The sequence below is a fragment of the Geotrypetes seraphini genome, chromosome 7 (assembly GCF_902459505.1).
Source record: "Geotrypetes seraphini chromosome 7, aGeoSer1.1, whole genome shotgun sequence".
NCBI classification, from domain to species: Eukaryota; Metazoa; Chordata; class Amphibia; order Gymnophiona; family Dermophiidae; genus Geotrypetes; species Geotrypetes seraphini.
In genome coordinates this window covers 101,374,933-101,392,469 of record NC_047090.1, presented here as the reverse complement: position 1 = coordinate 101,392,469, position 17,537 = coordinate 101,374,933, and the positions used below count along the sequence as shown (strand labels likewise).

General features: G+C 44.0%; 1 protein-coding gene across 4 annotated transcripts in view; it reads right to left on the bottom strand.

Moving 5' to 3' along the window:
- Positions 1-766: 766 nt before the first annotated feature.
- The window catches only part of RAD51B (RAD51 paralog B), a 1,288,364-nt gene continuing 1,271,593 nt past the window's right edge, over positions 767-17,537 (bottom strand). For 3 of the 4 annotated variants that reach the window (XM_033953094.1, XM_033953092.1, XM_033953091.1), the window contains one exon: positions 767-2,306. In XM_033953094.1, the coding sequence (XP_033808985.1) occupies positions 2,185-2,306 (122 nt within the window). In that variant the 3' untranslated portion in view covers positions 767-2,184. The remainder of the gene's footprint in view (positions 2,307-17,537) is intronic. The other variant, XM_033953095.1, reaches the window with a different exon arrangement.

Genomic DNA, 17,537 nt, shown 5'->3' with positions numbered 1-17,537 from the left:
GGGATCATGCTGGCCATGTAAGTTTCTGTCTGTAATATGATTGTGTTTTCTTGTCTGATCAAAAATTGTGATCCATATTGGGTTAAATTTGCTATAACAAAATATTAATAGCAATCTATCAATCAATACAAATAAATTCCTAAGCCTGTTTTCTACTCCTTTGGCTAGCTAGTTTTGGAAAAGCCACTTTCTCAAATATTACATATTAGTATCACCAACAAACCAGGTTCATGATCCATGTGCATTGGGTACTAGTGGGAGCTGAGATCATGGTCATTTGTCATGAGGGCTAGACTAGATGTGGGAGGATGAAATTTAAAATAAGAAAAAAATGTGGGTAGTTAAGAAACTATATGACACTATAATTTCAATGGACACAGCTCCATTTATAATTAGATACAAATGGCCAAAGAGAAATAATAGCACCCCTCCCCTCCAAGGAGTTGGCTAGTACAGTATTGCAGTCTTTCACCTCTGTAGACCTACTTTCAAATCCAGGATCTGTAAGTGTCAATAATGTCATAAGTATTTGCCATTTCTATTACATCAACAGCACAAAATAAGAAGAAATGGTGCTCTCGAAAACAGAAGATATATTGAAATGTGCACATCAGTAGTAATAACAGCTTCCAGATTAGATATTTTCTGATTAGGGAAAGGGTTGATTTTCAAAGTGATATGGCAAGTAAGGTTACTATATGGTTCCAGACAAAAAGTGAACGGATTGAGATATCCGGGTTTTACTTCCATTGAAAGCAACACGATGCAAGAAAAGTGAAATATTTTATTCCAATCTAAACTTTTCAAAATTTGAAAACAGTTCCCTTTGAAATCCAAACATAGAGTGAATAAGCCATATGGGCCTAAAATCCCAAATACTGTATCAAGTTCTGCTCATTCATTGCTATCTATTCTGTTTATATATAATGAGGTTATGGTTTAATCTAAACAGGAATGGACAACACAGTATAAGTGAAGTACTACAGTCTGCATACATAAAGTTGCCAATTGACCTAGGTCTAACTTTATGGGCTGATGCCGTGCATTTTTGTCTCTTTGTGTTTATGAATCTGAAATTACAATTTCTCTAGTAAAATCAGGACCATATGTCTATAGATGTAGTGGGGTAGAATCGGATCTGCCTACGAGGGTGTTAACAGTGACAGGACTGGGTTTTTTGCCATTCGTTCTTCCAATTCTTTTAGCACGGGGTGCGCTAAACTAACTGCAGCACTATTTCAGGCCAGTCTTTACATTCTTACAGCAATCTCTGTCCCTACTGCAATTAAATGAGTGTTCCACAGTCAATCACTCAGAAAAGCGCAGTCATTATTGAAGACGGCATCCTACCATAGCATCATTTTGTTGACCCACAATGCTATTTCTGTTGCGTAGCCTCTCAGTTTACAAAAGATGAACGCACAGGATTTTACAAGCCAAGATGTTCACAGGAAATACAAAACGAGAAAAACCATCATAGTGAATATAGGCCATTAACTCTGAGATTGAGTTGAAAAGCGTGACAGGGTAGAGTGAGATCACTCAGTAGACAAAAATGGAAGCTTGTCATGACTGCTCTGCAGTCCGGTTGTGAAGAGTTCAGTGGCAGCAGACTTGCATTAATACTAGGCTTGGCGTCTACAGTAGTCATAATCAACCTTTGTAAAGGCCTATTATAAACGACAAATAAATATTACAACTGACTAGCCTACAATTGCAAAGTGAGTTTTCTAACAGAGGAAAAAAAAATACAAAGGGTGATTAAACACCTTTTTTCAAATTTGGAAGCTGAAATATGTTGTGGAAAGCTAGGAAAGAAACCCAAGAAAGATTATCCCACTAAGAAATATGTAGAAAGGGCTTTAGATACCCTATGAAATTAGGTCAGGTTTTCAGGATCTCCCTGATGAATATCCAAGAGAGAAATTAGCATGCCTAATACTTCCATTGTATGCAGAACTCATGCATACTCATTAGGGGTATGATGAAATTATGACCTGTTGGCAGCCCTCAAGGACTGGCAGTGAAATCCTAGGCTCTATGGAATTTTCCTTTGGATGAAACATTAAAGTATCCAACACATTTATCTTTCTCATTCTGTCTAATAGGACAGAAACATTATGCCTTCTGCAAATTGTTTGGCAGTTTTCTGTTCCTCCTTCATTCTATGATAAGAATTGAGAGTTAGGGCTTCCTTCCACCGGGCATGGCTTGCGGTGAACAGTAGTTGAACAAGGCTCTCACTCTGATGGGCTGCAAACCAGGATCTGTTCCTTCTGAACTAAAAACTGTATAGTCCTTTTCACCTGAAAAATATTACAAACAGAAGAATAATGAAGTCAATATTTTCTACGCCTAGACCTTATTATCATTTGATATTCTAGGTCAGTCAGATCCTGATTCTATCAGACAATGCTGCCGTAAGCCCTATGCCCTAGTAAGAGGGGCTGGCCCACCCCTGGCGCCATCTTCGCGGGGGTGCAAACGCTGGTGCATTCCTTTCTCTCTGCCCCCTGCATACCTTTTGAAATGTTCACCAGTGCAAGCAGCATCTTCTATCTGCTGCTCGCGTCGGCCTCGGCTCCCTTCTGACATAACTTCCTGGTCACGGGACCAGGATGTGACATCAGAAGGGAGCCAAGGTGGGTGTGAGCAGCAGGTAAACGATGCTGCTTGCACCAGCAAACATTTCAAGAGATACACTGGTGAGGGGGGTGTATGGCGCAGCAAGGATGAGTAGGGGGTACAGCGATGCCAGGCATCAACCTCCCTTGTTATGCCACTGCATGAACCTTCATTTTCAATTTACTATAGTTCTTTTTTCTTTTAACATTTCACACCTTTTATAATGTCTCTGGAATATAATACTGCTGCATCCCTTTCTGTATAACACATTAGTAATATGTCATAGCGGTGAGGTTTACAAGCCCAAGAGTGGCAAGTAGGACATTACTGCCTCAATACTACCATATTATAAAAACTTGGCTCACTCCCTCTCTGGTATGAGCCAGTGATTCAACAGCAAGGAAGTAGATGCTCTCCGACTCCCTTTTCATAGCAGCAACCTGGTAGTGAAACGAAGAACAGGTGATAACTAGTTTTCCTCAGACAAAAGCATACTGGTTTTCCACAGCTCTGGCTCGTAGTATTATGTTGCTGCTATCACCACATTCCGCATTTAACTATCCCCCGCTGCAACTCCAGGAAGGGAAGGGCCAGGCGTGTGCAGCGATTGTATGCATCCGGCCCACAAGCTTTCCCCCGGCGTCAATTCTTAAGGCACATCAATTTTCTGGTGTTAAGCCACATTAAGGAAAAACATTTATGCCTGGGTTCTTTAAATGGCGCTGTTGGCAGCTGCCTTGAAGGTGGCTGCCAATCGCATGTCAATCACGCAATGGCACCATTTAGAGAATCGCGCCTCCAGAAAAGGCAGACGCTGGAAATATAAGCCAGGGTTTTCAAGGCCTACATTTCCTGTGCCTACCTTTGACGTAAATCACATTTATGTAGGCGCTTTATAGCGCCTAACGCCACTTCTGGCATTAGCCATGCCTACAGTGTCATTAGGCACTGAAAAGCACCTCTGGAAGTGCAATTCCAGCATTGTTTTTTTAGGCGCCTTGAATTTTCTTTTAAGTCTGTTTTAAATGGCGTATTGGACTTAACTTAGGCGCCGGAAGGGTGCCTACCAGTGCCTAAGATAAGGTATAATTTATAAAATATAGGCCTTAGTGCACTTTAGTAAAAGGGCCCCTTAGTACATTGCAGCATAGTCTTTAGGAGTCATTTAATAAAACATTTTCCACCTGGCAGTGGCATGGCATGGCAGCGAGGGAGTGTAGCACCAGGTATTGCCGCATCATATTCCCCTCACGCTTCCTGCCACTTGGGTGCTCCCCCTGTCTCTTGAAATGTTCACTGATACAAACAGCCTCTCTACCTTCTGTTTGTGCTGACCTTGGCTCCCTTCTCACGTCACATCCTGGTCCCAAGACCAGGAAGTGACATCAGAAGGAAGCTGAAACTGGCGCAAGCAACAAGTGGAAGATGCTGCTCGCACAGGCGAACATTTAAAAAGGAGGAGAGGCACTGGTGCCCCTCATGAAGACGGTTCCCAGGGCAGTCCATTCCCCCTGCCCCTCCTTTCTATACCACTGCCACATGGAAAACACGTGGGAAAGGGATTTTATAAAACTGTGTGATCACATACACGCACAATATATAGCTATTACTGGGTGCACTGTTTGGGGAGAGCAGGTAGTGTTGTGATATGTATGCAGAGAACAGGGCAGAATTAACATACATGCCAAGGTTTTTCTTCTATGTTACGTGCCAATGGTCCAAATGTTTAGAAGAGGCCCTCTCATATTCAGTGGCTTCCAAGGCATATTTTGTCCTAGGCCCTAGGACAGGGGTGTCCAATGTCGGTCCTCGGGGCCGCAGTCCAGTCGGATTTTCAGGATTTCCCCAATGAATATACATGAGGTCTATTTGCATGCACTGCTTTCATTGTATGCTAATAGATCTCATGCATATTCATTGGGGAAATCCTGAAAACCCGACTGGATTGCGGCCCTCGAGGACCGACATTGGACACCCCTGCCCTAGGAAGTCAGATACTGGCAGAAAGAATCATCAATAAGCACTTCTTACCTTCTGCTTTTCTCTTCTGTTGATTTAAAATATATTTATATTATTGGGGGGGGGGCATCATTTTTATTTCCCTAGGGCCCACCAAAGGATTAATCCTGTCCTAGCAGAGAATCTACAAACACATTTAAACTGTCTTCAAAGCCGGTGTAAAGTTGTTGAAGTGGATTTGTGTGCTACTAGGGATCATCGTACAAGCCTTTTTAAAACAGACATCCTGTCATACAATTAGCATCTTCATCTTTTGCCACAGTGGTGCTTAATGGCACACCATATAGTAATTACAAACTGAACTGTTAAAACATATTAGAGCTTCTCATTAAACAAAGACTCCTTTCTTTCTAGGTCAGCCACTTTGTTGGCACTAACACCCCCTTTAATACTAAAAGAAAGCCCAAAGTCGGATGAGATGATTGCCTTTGATCACTTATAACATGACTACCACCATCACAGAATAGCTGGAACCAAGTTCCAAAGAGATGCAACACTATATAAAAAAAAAAAAGACTTATACCAATAGGTGTAATTTTCTTGGTAAGAACTGTCTTTATTATTAGGTACAGATAAGAAATCACAGGAGATATAAGTTCTGAATTACAGTATATTCCATGTGCATGAAACACTTTGGGCATATAGTGTTATAAAATAGTGCATAAGCAGATGTGCGCGCTCATTTTCAAAACTGCAAAACGTCCATCTTGTTTATTTGAAAACTAGTCTTATAGCCCGTTACATTAACGGGTGCTAGAATATATGTGTGTGTGTCTCTCTTTATTTCTTTTTCTCTCTCTCTCTCCTTAGCCGCTTGCTTTCTTTCTGTCTTTCTTTTTCCTTGGCTGTCCATCACCACCCCTTGCCTGCTCCCCCTGTCCATTCTCCCTTCCTTTTACCTTCCCTGTGTCCACCACCACCCCTTCACAGCTCTCCTTATGCAGCAGCAGCCCTTCTCCCTTTGTTTTACCTCCCCCCTGTCCAGCAGCACCTTCCTTCTCCCCCTGTCCAACATTAGGCCTCTGTTCCTTTTTCTTCACCCACCCCCTGTCCATCAGCACCTCTTTCCTTCTCCCCCTGTCCAGCAGTAGGCGTCACTTCCTTTTTCTCCCCTCTCCTCCTTCTTATCCCTATGATACAGTTACTAGAGAATGACACGGGGAAAAAATCTGTCCCCGTCACCGCCCCGTCACCGGCCCACCATCCTCTGCACCGCCCCGTCACCGCCATTCCCTTCACCGCCCCGTCACCGTCACCGCCATCCCTTTCACCGCCCCGTCACCGCCATTGCCATCCCATTCACCGCCCCGTCACCGTCCCCGCTGCATCCATATAAGCCTTAGTACTGTAATATTTAGCTTATTCCTTTCTTATAAATCAAAGTTCCTGCTGCTGAACTAGAGAAAGAGATGTTCAGCTGGCAGGGCTTTGTTTATAAATTTTTATCAACACAACTAATATACTATTTTATCCTAAAGCAAAAAATAAATAAATAAATATAATTTTTTTTTCTACCTTTGTTGTCTGGTTTCTGCTTTCCACATCTTCTCATTGAATTCCTTCCATCCACTGTGTGTCTTCTCTCTGCGTCTTCCATTTGCTGTTACTGTGCCTCTTCCTTAACCCCCCCCCCCAAATTGGTCTAGCACCCATCTTCTTCCCTCCGCTCCCGCATAGTCTGGCATCTGTCTTCTTCCCACTCTGTCTTCCACATTTCCCTTCGGGGTCTGTTCCTCTCCACCCTCCTTCAATGTCTGTCCTATTCCTTTCCACCACCACCCTTCCCTCCCTCCTTTACCATCTGTTCCTTTCTACTACCCTTCAGCTCCTCTCACGTGGCTTATCTATCTACCTTCCTCCCTCTTATTTTCATGGCACGTTACAATGTAATTTGTGCAAGCCACTGGAGCCTGCGAGCTCGGTCCCTGTCCCATCCCCACAAACCATCTCGCTTCTGTGCTCCTATTTTCTCCATTTCTAATATCTCCCCTATGTATCTGTCATTGCCCCCCCTGTGTCCATATACCATCCCCATGGCATGTCCCCTTTATGTCTCTGTCCCTATGCCCCATGCACATAATTTCCCCTCTTTCTGTTACCTTCCTGTGTCCAGATTTCCCCTATCTTCCTCTTCCATACCAGTGTGTCTCTTCTTTTCAACCCCATCTAGCTTTTTTCCCTCTTTCTTCCCCCCCCCCCCTGCTTCTAGCATCTGGCTCACCTGCCAGTCCTTCCCTTTCTTTCCTGCTGTGGGTTTTTCTTTCCGACTTCATCCCCTTGGCCCAGAATCCTTTTCCCTTTCACTCCCTCCTTCCAATTTGAGCCGGGAACACTAGCGATCGCACGGTCCCCGCAGCTCACACCCGCCTGCCCAATCGATTCTAGTGTTTAGCCAGCTCTCTCCCTTCTCCTCACCTTAGTTTGTAGATTTTCTTTTTCGGCGACCCACACGCTATCAGAGAGCCGCGCACGCGCGGCTGCTCAGTGTTCAATCTTCTGCTCTGCTGCCACTTCCTGTTTCCGGTTGCGTCAGAGCAGAAGATTGAACACTGAGCAGCCGCGTGTGCGCGGCTCTCTGATAGCGTGCGGGTCGCCGAAAAAGAAAATCTACAAACTAAGGTGAGGAGAAGGGAGAGAGCTGGCTAAACACTAGAATCGATTGGGCAGGCGGGTGTGAGCTGCGGGGACCGCGCGATCCTTCATGCCTCACTGCGGGGACAAGACCATTCACCGCCCCGCGGGCGGTGAATGGCCTTGTCCCCGTCGCCGCAGCGACTGCTAGTTTTCTTCCCCGTTTTCGGCGGGTGACCCGCGGCTAAAATGCGGTGGCCGCGGGTAAACCGCCACCGTGTCATTCTCTAACAGTTACCTTGCTCTGCCCCTGATCAGAGGTTCCCGACAGCCGCCCAGTTGCACCCATTGGAAAAGTTCCCTCTGCGGCATCCCGCACCCCTCCTGACGCGACTCCCGCTGTCTTTCTTTCTGTCTGTCTCTGTTCCTGGCCCCCTTTGTCTGTTTGTCTTTCTGTATATCTCCCTGTACCTGTGTCTTTCTTCTTGTCTTTCTGTCTCCCTTCCTCCCTCTGTCTGTCTGTCCAAAGCAGCATTCCCTCCCCCTCCATTTCCCTCCCCCCACACCAGTTCCCTGTGCACCTGCCCCTGTGTCTTTCTTCTTGTCTTTCTGTCTCCCTTCCTCCCTCTGTCTGTGTGTGCAAAGCAGCATTCCCTCCCCCTCCATTTCCCTCCCCCCACACCAGTTCCCTGTGCACCTGACCCTGTGTCTTTCTTCTTGTCTTTCTGTCTCCCTTCCTCCCTCTGTCTGTGTGTGCAAAGCAGCATTCCCTCCCCCCCACACCAGTTCCCTGTGCACCTGCCCCTGTGTCTTTCTGTCTCCTTTCCTCCCTCTGTTTGTCTGTCCAAAGCAGCATTCCCTCCCCCTTCCATTTCCCTCCCCCCACATGAGTTCCCTGTGCAGCAGCATTATTGTTTCCTCTACCCCCTTTCCCTTCCCACAGTCACGACAACAAACGTGGGCCCGAGTCCTTTGCCGCCCCCCCTCCCTTCCCTTCCCGCGGGTCCGACTACACATGGCGATTAAAGCACTGTGTCCAGCAGTCTTCACACGCTGCTTCGGGTCCTTCTACTGGCCTGATTTACTCTGTCACGTCCGGAGCAAATCAGGGCAGTAGAAGGGCCCGAAGCAGCGTGTGAAGACTGCTGGACACGCTGCTTAAATCGCCAGTCAGGGCTGCAGTAAGGGAAGGGGGGGAGGGCGGCAAAGGACTCAGGTGCGGAAATCTTCTTCTACCTTGCCTCTCCTCCACCGTCGGGAGTCAGCACCAGGAGCTTTAACGGCTGGTGGTTCCGCGTTGAAACATTGCCGCGCCTCTTTGAAAACTGTCAGGCCACTGGAGCCGGGAGGTGACGGAGAGGGCAGGGGATGAGCCGCGCATGCGCACTTCCTAGCTACAGCTCACAGAAAATGGACGCACACTTAGGAAGTGCGCATGCGCGGCTTACAGTTTTATTATATTAGATGGATGTGAATCATTTTTGAAAAACAAACAAATCAAACATGTCCAAAAGAAAAACCCATTAAGATATAGGAGGGGCCAGCATTTTTAGTAGATTGGCCACACAGACATCCCAGCCGAGAAGTGGGGCACTCTAGGGAGAAACTGTAGTGAACTTCACAGAAAAAGTCACAGATATATATCTCACTATAGCCCCCCCTTATGTTGTATGGTGAGCCCTCCAAAACCTACTGGACTCAACTGTACACCACACCAATAGCCCTTATGCCTGCAGGTGATACCTCACATATGGGATTTGGGTGAAGTTTGGAAGGCTCACAAATTCCACCATAAGTGTAGTGGTTAGAGTGGAGTATGGGCCTGAGCCCCTTCTCTATGGTTGACTACACTGCCTGCCGGAATATTCCAGGAATCTGTTTGCTGCTCTACTACCGTGTTTCCCCGAAAATAAGACTACTCAATCTAACAGGGAGTGGAATGGCAGCAACAGGAAGGTAGTAAACACGCTATTTGCGAGACTTGCCGAACTTCCTGCACTGAGTGGCTTAAGCGGTCTGACAGGATGGGAGGGAGAAAAAGAAGGGATGGTGGTGGTGGTGGCGGGGGGCAGCGTTTCAACTAGGGCTTATTTTGGGGTAGGGCTTTTATTAAGATCTAGCCCCAAATCATGCTAGGGCTTATTTTCAGGGAAACATGGTAGAACTAGCTGTCATACAGGCAGGTATGTACTGTCTAAGTCACATCTTTGGGGGGTGAGAAAGGGGTTAGTGGCCACTGCAGGAGTGGTTGTGGGGGGAGGGGGTGTATGTGGAGGGGGTAGATCATGCTTACATCCCTCCAGCGGTCATCTGGTAAGTTTGGGCACCTTTGTGGCACTTATTAATTGTTAAAACTCATCAAGCCCCAATGTCCAAATTGCATAATCCTAAATGATTATCACAGAGTAATGGCCTAAGTCAGTGGTTCCCAACCCTGTCCTGGAGGAACACCAGGCCAATTGGGTTTTCAGGCTAGCCCTAATGAATATGCATGAAGCAAATTTGCATGCCTATCACTTCCATCATATGCAAATCTCTCTCATGCATATTCATTAGGGCTAGCCTGAAAACCCGATTGGCCTGGTGTTCCTCCAGGACAGGGTTGGGAATCACTGGCCTAAGTCATAAACCCACCCTAGTTTTGCCTACACCATACCTCTAACATGCCCCCTTGAGATTTAAACAAACTACTGATCAAAGCATAGGTATCTGTTTAGAAAATAGGTTTAAAAAATAGCGAATTGGGAGGGTTTGGCAAGAAAAATGTCCACCTGCCCCTTTATGCCACTTTTTGGACATTTTCTCTTTTGAAAATGAGTCCCTCAGGCATGTTTTCAAAAGAAATGTAAAATGCTGTTCACATAATATAAATATCAGATAACATTAGCTAAATAAACTTATTATTCTAATTTAAGGAATCTCTTTACCCCGATGAAATGTTAGACAACTTGTCCATATCTAAGGGCTCCTTTTACTAAACTGCATTAACGTTTTTAGCGCACGCTTTTAGCACGTGCTAAACCCATGCTATGCGGCTAGAACTAACACCAGCTCAATGCTGGCGTTAGCGTCTAGCGTATGCTATTCCGTGCGTTAATGCCCTAACGCGGCTTAGTAAAAGGAGCCCTAAGTTTCTAATGCTGTTCATCCATCAGCAACAGATCTTGGTTCTTATCTGTCTACCAAAATTGAGGTGATATTTCAATCTTTTCATCAAATATCAAATAATGCTCAGCATTGTGGAAGATATAATTGCAAACTAGAATTATATGATATTCCAGCTGATTGAGGTTGGTCATCTTTTTCAGCTGTTTCTGATTCTCACATTGTTTTAATAGTCAAACATATTTCTAAAATACATTGCCCATTAAGGGACTGTCCTGCATATCTGTATTCTGAGCATCCACAATGGAAGCAATCACCTCTGCACAAAAAGCAGCAAAATCTGAAGGAAAAAAGCAGAGCGTGCCTGGTCTTCAAAACCCTCTTTATTAGTAACAAATAGTAAAATCCATATGCAAAGCAGTCATTATGAATCATAAAAGTGTGTAACAAATCATGGATGATTTGAATAAGACGTGTTATTTGTGATGTGTGTATCTGATTGGCTGATGAAATCACATGGGAATGGATTACTTAAAGCTAAGCTTGAGATGACGATCCCATTGTTAGAGTACAGGAAGCAAGGGAGTAATGTCTTTGAAAGGCTAGTTCTGTATGTGGTGTTGAATTGTGAAGGAAAGTATGTATTTAAAAAGTATTTATAGTTATTTTTTTATATTTTGTAGGGGAAGCTCCTTGACACAGCTGAATGTGAAATGTGAATTCATGTCAGAGCCCTGATTAATACTTAAGATGAGTATCAAAGCTTAATTGTAAATCGCAAATCGTAAAGCGATATGAGCGAGAACTTGATAAAAATTATTATAATATTTGATAAAGACAGATTAGAAGGCTGGTTACAACAATCTCAAAACAAAATGAGTTTGGTTTTTGAGAGGTAGCCGTTGAGGTCTTTAGGAGATTCAAATCAATTTGAGTAGACATATGAATTGCAATTTATGCTGAAGTTGATGACTGATGAAGGTGAAGTTCTACAGAGCCTTGGAAATTGATAACTCACCTTACTGTTATTTATGTAAAGCCATACTCAGGGTGTTTATCAACATTCTACAATCGGCGTACAGCGCACAGGGTGTATACACTTAGGGCTCCTTTTACAAAGGCGCGCTAGCGGGGTTAACGCGTGTGACTTTTCATCACGCGCTAACCCCCGCGCTGGCCAAAAACTACCGGCTGCTTAAAAGGAGGCGGTAGCGGCTAGCGCGTCCGGCGGTTTAGCGCGCGGTATTATGCGCGTTAAACCGCTAGCGCGCCTTTGTAAAAGGAGCCCTTAGATTCTAAATTTATAGAATTAAGGAGTTATTCTGTATTTAGCAAGGCTCTATCAATATTATGCATTTGTGGCCAAGGTGAAATATTTTATGTGCATGTACTGTCGTTTCTGTCTAGGGATTTGTAACATCCAGACTGTGCACTTTCCTAAACCGGAGCTGTATCCGACTTGAGAAATATTTGCAGTGTTGCCTTCTGCTGGACTCTGTGGCTGATTGTTGGGGATGTGGTTATGTGGGGGTGGTCCCTCACTGGTACCTATCTGTTAAGGATAGCCCTGCATATAAGTACTGGCATCTTTTTCCAAGGGAACACAAACACTGAACTAAAAAAAATATATATACAAACAAAAAACTCTAAATATAAAACTACACAAAATCATAAAGCGAGGGCCGAGCCTTCTGGAAAATATAAGGATGTTAAGAACACATACATGCAAGTGCTGGCATGTCCAGAAGAAACACCTATTTTAAGGACCCTTTGGGCTTAACACATTTTAATAAGGGACTGTCCCATGAGCCAAGCCCAAATTTATTGCCCCCCACCCCATTTTACAAAGCTGGGCCGGCTGGCGTGCTCAATGCTCTATGCTGCTCCAATGCTCATAGGCATTCTAGGACCATTGTATCAGCGCAGAGCATTCAGCTTGCCAGCTGGCACTAAAAACCTCTTGCGCAGTTTTGTAAAAGGGGGGGTTATTAATGTAGCACTGTTTTAGGTTCTTTTTCTTTCTTTGTATTTACAGATTGCGCAGTAATGTGGTACCTGGAAAAAATTAATGCAGAAGCACTTACTGCTTCCCATTTTGGAAGCACTACCCCCCACCCCAACTTCTATATAGGTTGCCCAAAGTTTAACATGCACTTCTGTGTGCAGATCGTAGATCCACACCTAAAGTAAATGGCTAAATTGATTATAACAATCAATAATTGGTCTTAACCAATGCTAATTGGTGCCAATTACTGATTACTATAACCTAATTCATCCAATTCATCATACATTCACCTCCAAATGTTAAAGAGGGGGGGGGGGGTGGCAAGGGAGTTGCATAAGCAGAAGGTCCATCAAGCCCAGTATCCTGTTTCCAACAGTGGCCAACTCAAGTCCTAACTACCTGGCAGAAACCAACTAGTAGCAACATTTCAGAGCTGAGATTGTGATGTTATAATGCCTCATTCCACCAATGCCTAAGAGACAAACTCCTCAGTGATGTCACAATGGCTTGATTGTCCTACACTTGGCTCGCATAAGAACATAAAAATTGCAATACTGGAACAGACCAGAGGTCCATCAAGCCCAGTATCCTGTTTCCAACCCAGGTCTCAGCTAGATCCCAACTAGTAAAACAGATTTTATTTTATACTGCTTATCCTAGGAATAAGCAGTGGATTTCCCCAAGCCAGCTTAGCGTAGAGAGGACGAATGGAGTAGCATATCTACCCTCAGCCATCTCCTTTCCAAGCTGAAGAGCCCTAACCTCTTTAGTCTTTCCTCATATGAGATGCATTCCATCCCCTTTATCATCTTGGTCGCTCTTCTTTGAACCTTTTGTAGTTCCACTATATCTTTTTTTTAGAAACGGTGACCAGAATTGAATGCACTACTCATGTCATGGATCCACAAGCAGTCTGCAAAAGTTGCATGGTTGAACTTCTATAACTTTTTTTTATTTTCACATATAAGGATGGGGTTTGGACTGTTGTTTTACAAATTGTTTGTTCTAACATAATTAATTAAAACCTCGTATTTTTGTTTCTGGTCACATTTTGTATTCTATTAGTTACGTACATAATTCTGAGTCCTGCCTGTTCTTCTTCTAGACCCTGCCTATGTATACGCCTATCTGTCAAATACATGGTGTGTAAGATTTATAGAATAGCACTTTAAGTAGAATTTTGGCATTTATGCATATATATATATATATATATATATATATATGTGTGTGTGTGTGTGTGTATATATATATATATATATATAAGCATATATATACTATTATTTTAATCATTTTCAAGTATATTTGGCACCCACTTTTGAATTACTCCTACCGTATATGTCATGCTGTTTGTTCATAAAACTGAAATTTCATGCTTGTAAATGTGCCAGGCAGTGTCACTGATGTTCCAGGAACTGCTGGTGTCTGCCTACTATGGTAAAAACTTGGACATATTTGCAAAGCCTTAATCACAGCCTTTGACTTATAATTCATGAACTGTCAGCCTACGTGTTGTCCAGCTAAAGATTTGGGGTTATTCCTCGGTTTCTAATATACCATATTACAATGAACTCTTGGCACTCCTCCAACTTTATCATGGGAAAGAAAAGAATACTAGTACTATAATTAGGGATTAGAGGCTTTGTTGCCAAATTTAGAACCCACTAGATTATAGTGGCTAGGGCTCTTGTGAACTGGGTTTTCAAAAACTCAAGCATAATATTTTCATTTAAGTTCCACTGTGTTCTGTTCTGTTTTGTTTTCTTTAGCTTATGCAGTGGAAAGCATAGAAAATAACCTTTCAGGTTTTGGCTGGTTGATAGTCCCTAATACAACCAATAACATCTTCAAATACCAGATCCAGATGCCATGAAATATTAAATCCTAGAGGTCCAAAGCTATCAAATGCAGTGAAATGCAATATTTTAATTTTGCATTGTTACAGGCAAAGATTGCAGACCACAAGGTGTGCCCACTGCCTTTTAAGGGGGGAGGACAGTGCACGACAAATGAACCTCCGATCCTCATTTCAAAGAACCTCCCTCCCTCCCCTGCACCCAGGGGTCTCTCTAGAGCAGTGTTTCTCAACTCGGTCATGGCGTACCCCCTTGCCATTCAGGTTTTCAGGACATCCACAATGAATATGTATGAACATGATTTGCATACACTGCCTCCGTTATATGCACATTTCTTTATTGCATATTCATTGTGGATATCCTGAAAACCTGACTTGCAAGGGGGCACTCCAGGACCTAGTTGAAAAAACACTGCTTTAGAGGGTAGACATGGAGGGCGGGGTATGGAAACATTTTCTTACTGTTCCTGCTTCAGCAACTCCTGGCTTCAAAATGGAATCATCTCTACCTTAGGGTTAGTCTGTAGTACCACTAGGGTAGGGTTGACAGGTTTTGAAAAACTGTCTGGACCCCTGGACATGTCCTCAAAAGGAGGACATATCTGAGGAAATCCAGACATTTGGTAACCCTACACTAGGGGGACAGGTAGATAAATACGGCACTTCTGTTTTATTTAGTCCCTGAAACCCCTGCGACCTCACTTGAGTATTGCGCTCAATTCTGGTCTCCTTATCTCAAAAAAGATATAGCGGCACTAGAAAAGGTTCAAAGAAGAGTGACCAAGATGATAAAGGGGATGGAACTCCTCTCGTATGAGGAAAGACTAAAGAGATTTGGGCTCTTCAACTTGGAAAAGAGATGGCTGAGGGGAGATATGATCAAAGTCTACAAAATCTTGAGTGGTGCAGAACGGTACAAGTGGATCGATATTTTACTGCATCAGGATTTACAAAGACTAGGGGACACTCGTTGAAGTTAGAGTAATACTTTTTAAAATCAATAGGAGGAAATATTTTTTTCACTCAGAGAATAGTTAAGCTCTGGAATGCGTTGCCAGAGAATGTGGTAAAAGCGGTTAATGTAGCTGGTTTTAAAAAAAGTTTGGACAAGTTCCTGGTTGAGACAGACATGGGGGAAGTCACTACTTGCCCTGGATCATAGAAACATAGAATATGATGGCAGAAAAGGGTATAGCCCATCAAGTCTGCCCAAGCTAATGACCCACCCCCAGACTTCACCCTGCTAGAGATCCCACATGCATATCCCATTTCTTTTTAAAATCGAGCACGCTGCTGGCTTTAATCACCTGCAATGGAAGTTCATTCCAATGATCGACCACCCTTTCGGTGAAGAAATACTTCCTGGCGTCGCCATGAAATTGCCCGCCTTTGATTTTCAGCGGATGACCTCTTGTGGTCGAAGGTCCTTTAAGAAAGAAGATATCATCTTCCACCTCGATGCGGCCCGTGATATATTTAAATGTCTCAATCATGTCCCTCCTCTCTCTATGTTCCTCGAGCGAGTATAGCTGCAGTTTATTCAGTCTTTCCTCATATGGGAGGTTCTTGAGTCCCGAGACCATCTTGGTGGTCATTCGTTGAACCGACTCGATTCTCCACACATCTTTTTGATAATGTGGTCTCCAGAATTGGACACAATATTCAAGATGAGGTCTCACTATGGATCTGTACAGGGGCATTATGACTTCGAGCCTCCGGCTGACGAAACCTCTACGGATGCATCCCACCATTTGTCTAGCCTTGGATGCAGCTTTCTCCACCTGATTGGCAGTTTTCATGTCTTCACTAATGATCACTCCCAAATCACGTTCTGCCCTAGTCCTAGCTAAGGTCTCACCATTTAGAGTGTAAGTTCTGCACGGGTTTCTGCTGCCAAGGTGCATGACCTTACATTTTTTAGCATTTGAAGCCTAGCTGCCAAGTCGAGGACCAATGTTCCAATAAGAGCAGGTCCTGCTCCATACTGTCGGGCAAAGCGCTGTTACCTACTATGTTGCATAGTTTGGCGGCGTCGGCAAATAATGTTATTTTACCTTGAAGCCCTTGAGTCAGGTCTGTTATGTATATGTTGAAAAGGATCGGTCCCAGGACCGAGCCCTGTGGCATTCCACTGGTCACCTCCGATGTATTGGAGGGGATACCGTTAACCACTACCCTCTGGAGTCTACCGCTTAACCAGTCATTGACCCATGTCATCAATGTTGCACCCAATCCCATCGATGTCATCTTGCTCAACAATCTGAGGTGTGGGACGCTATCAAAAGCTTTGCTGAAGTCCAAATACTCGACGTCCAGAGACTTCCCCATATCCAGTTTCCTTGTAACCCAGTCAAAGAAGCATCTGGTGGCATGAAATACTGCTACTATTTGGATTTTTGCCAGGAACTTAAAGATGGGATACTGGGCTATATGGAGCATGGTCTGTTCCAGAAAGACTATTCTTATGCTCTTATGTATTACCATGAGACTACTGCTATGGAGCTGAGGTCTCTATTTGGAAGCCAGATGCTGCCAGGGCAGAAGCATGCAAGGATTGCCCTCTTACTACCCACCAGGGATTCTTCCATTAGGTACCATAGAGGATACAGCAGATGGAACTTTTTGTTTGAACTGGGGGAGTTCTCTAATAATGCAATGGCACCCCTCCCTAGCAGTATAAAGGTATATGTAAAATTGTGATTCAGCAAAGAATTTTAATTTATTAGAATGATTCATGCTTGAGATACATTTTTTACTTCTTATTTTTGGATATCTCTGATATTCATTTGCAACTTAAAAAAAAATAAATAGAAGATTGTGGGCAATGATGAAGCAAGTGGGGTTAGGGCCTTACGTTGCATTATTCAACCCTTAACCTGATTTAAATGGCCTTAATACCGCCTGACTATAAAAACCGCTGCGATATTTAAGTTGCCACAGGTGAAGCGATAATGAAATGCAAAACATGTAAATACCATAATGCAAGTTGTGTTAGGTTCCTGAAAGCAGAGTAAAATAAATCCAGCTTTTTCCTGCAGCTATTTCACTGCTCAGAAGCATCAGATCGCAATGCTGTGGCCCGATGCTCTCAGGCAGACAGAGAAGGATTCCCCCATCCCACCCCTGGCACTGAAGACCCTCTCCTGGTGGCAGACTCTTCCTCTCTCACAACCCCCTTTTGACAGTAGAACCTTCCTCCCTAAACCCACTTCCCAGCAGCAAATTCCTTCTCCCTCAAGCCCCCACAGGAGCTACCTTGAAATGCAGTAGTGATCCAGGCAGGGTTTTCAGCAGGAACAAGGCCCCAGTCACTCCTGCCAAGTCTGGCGCCTTCATGAAAATGGTGCAACTACCACTAGA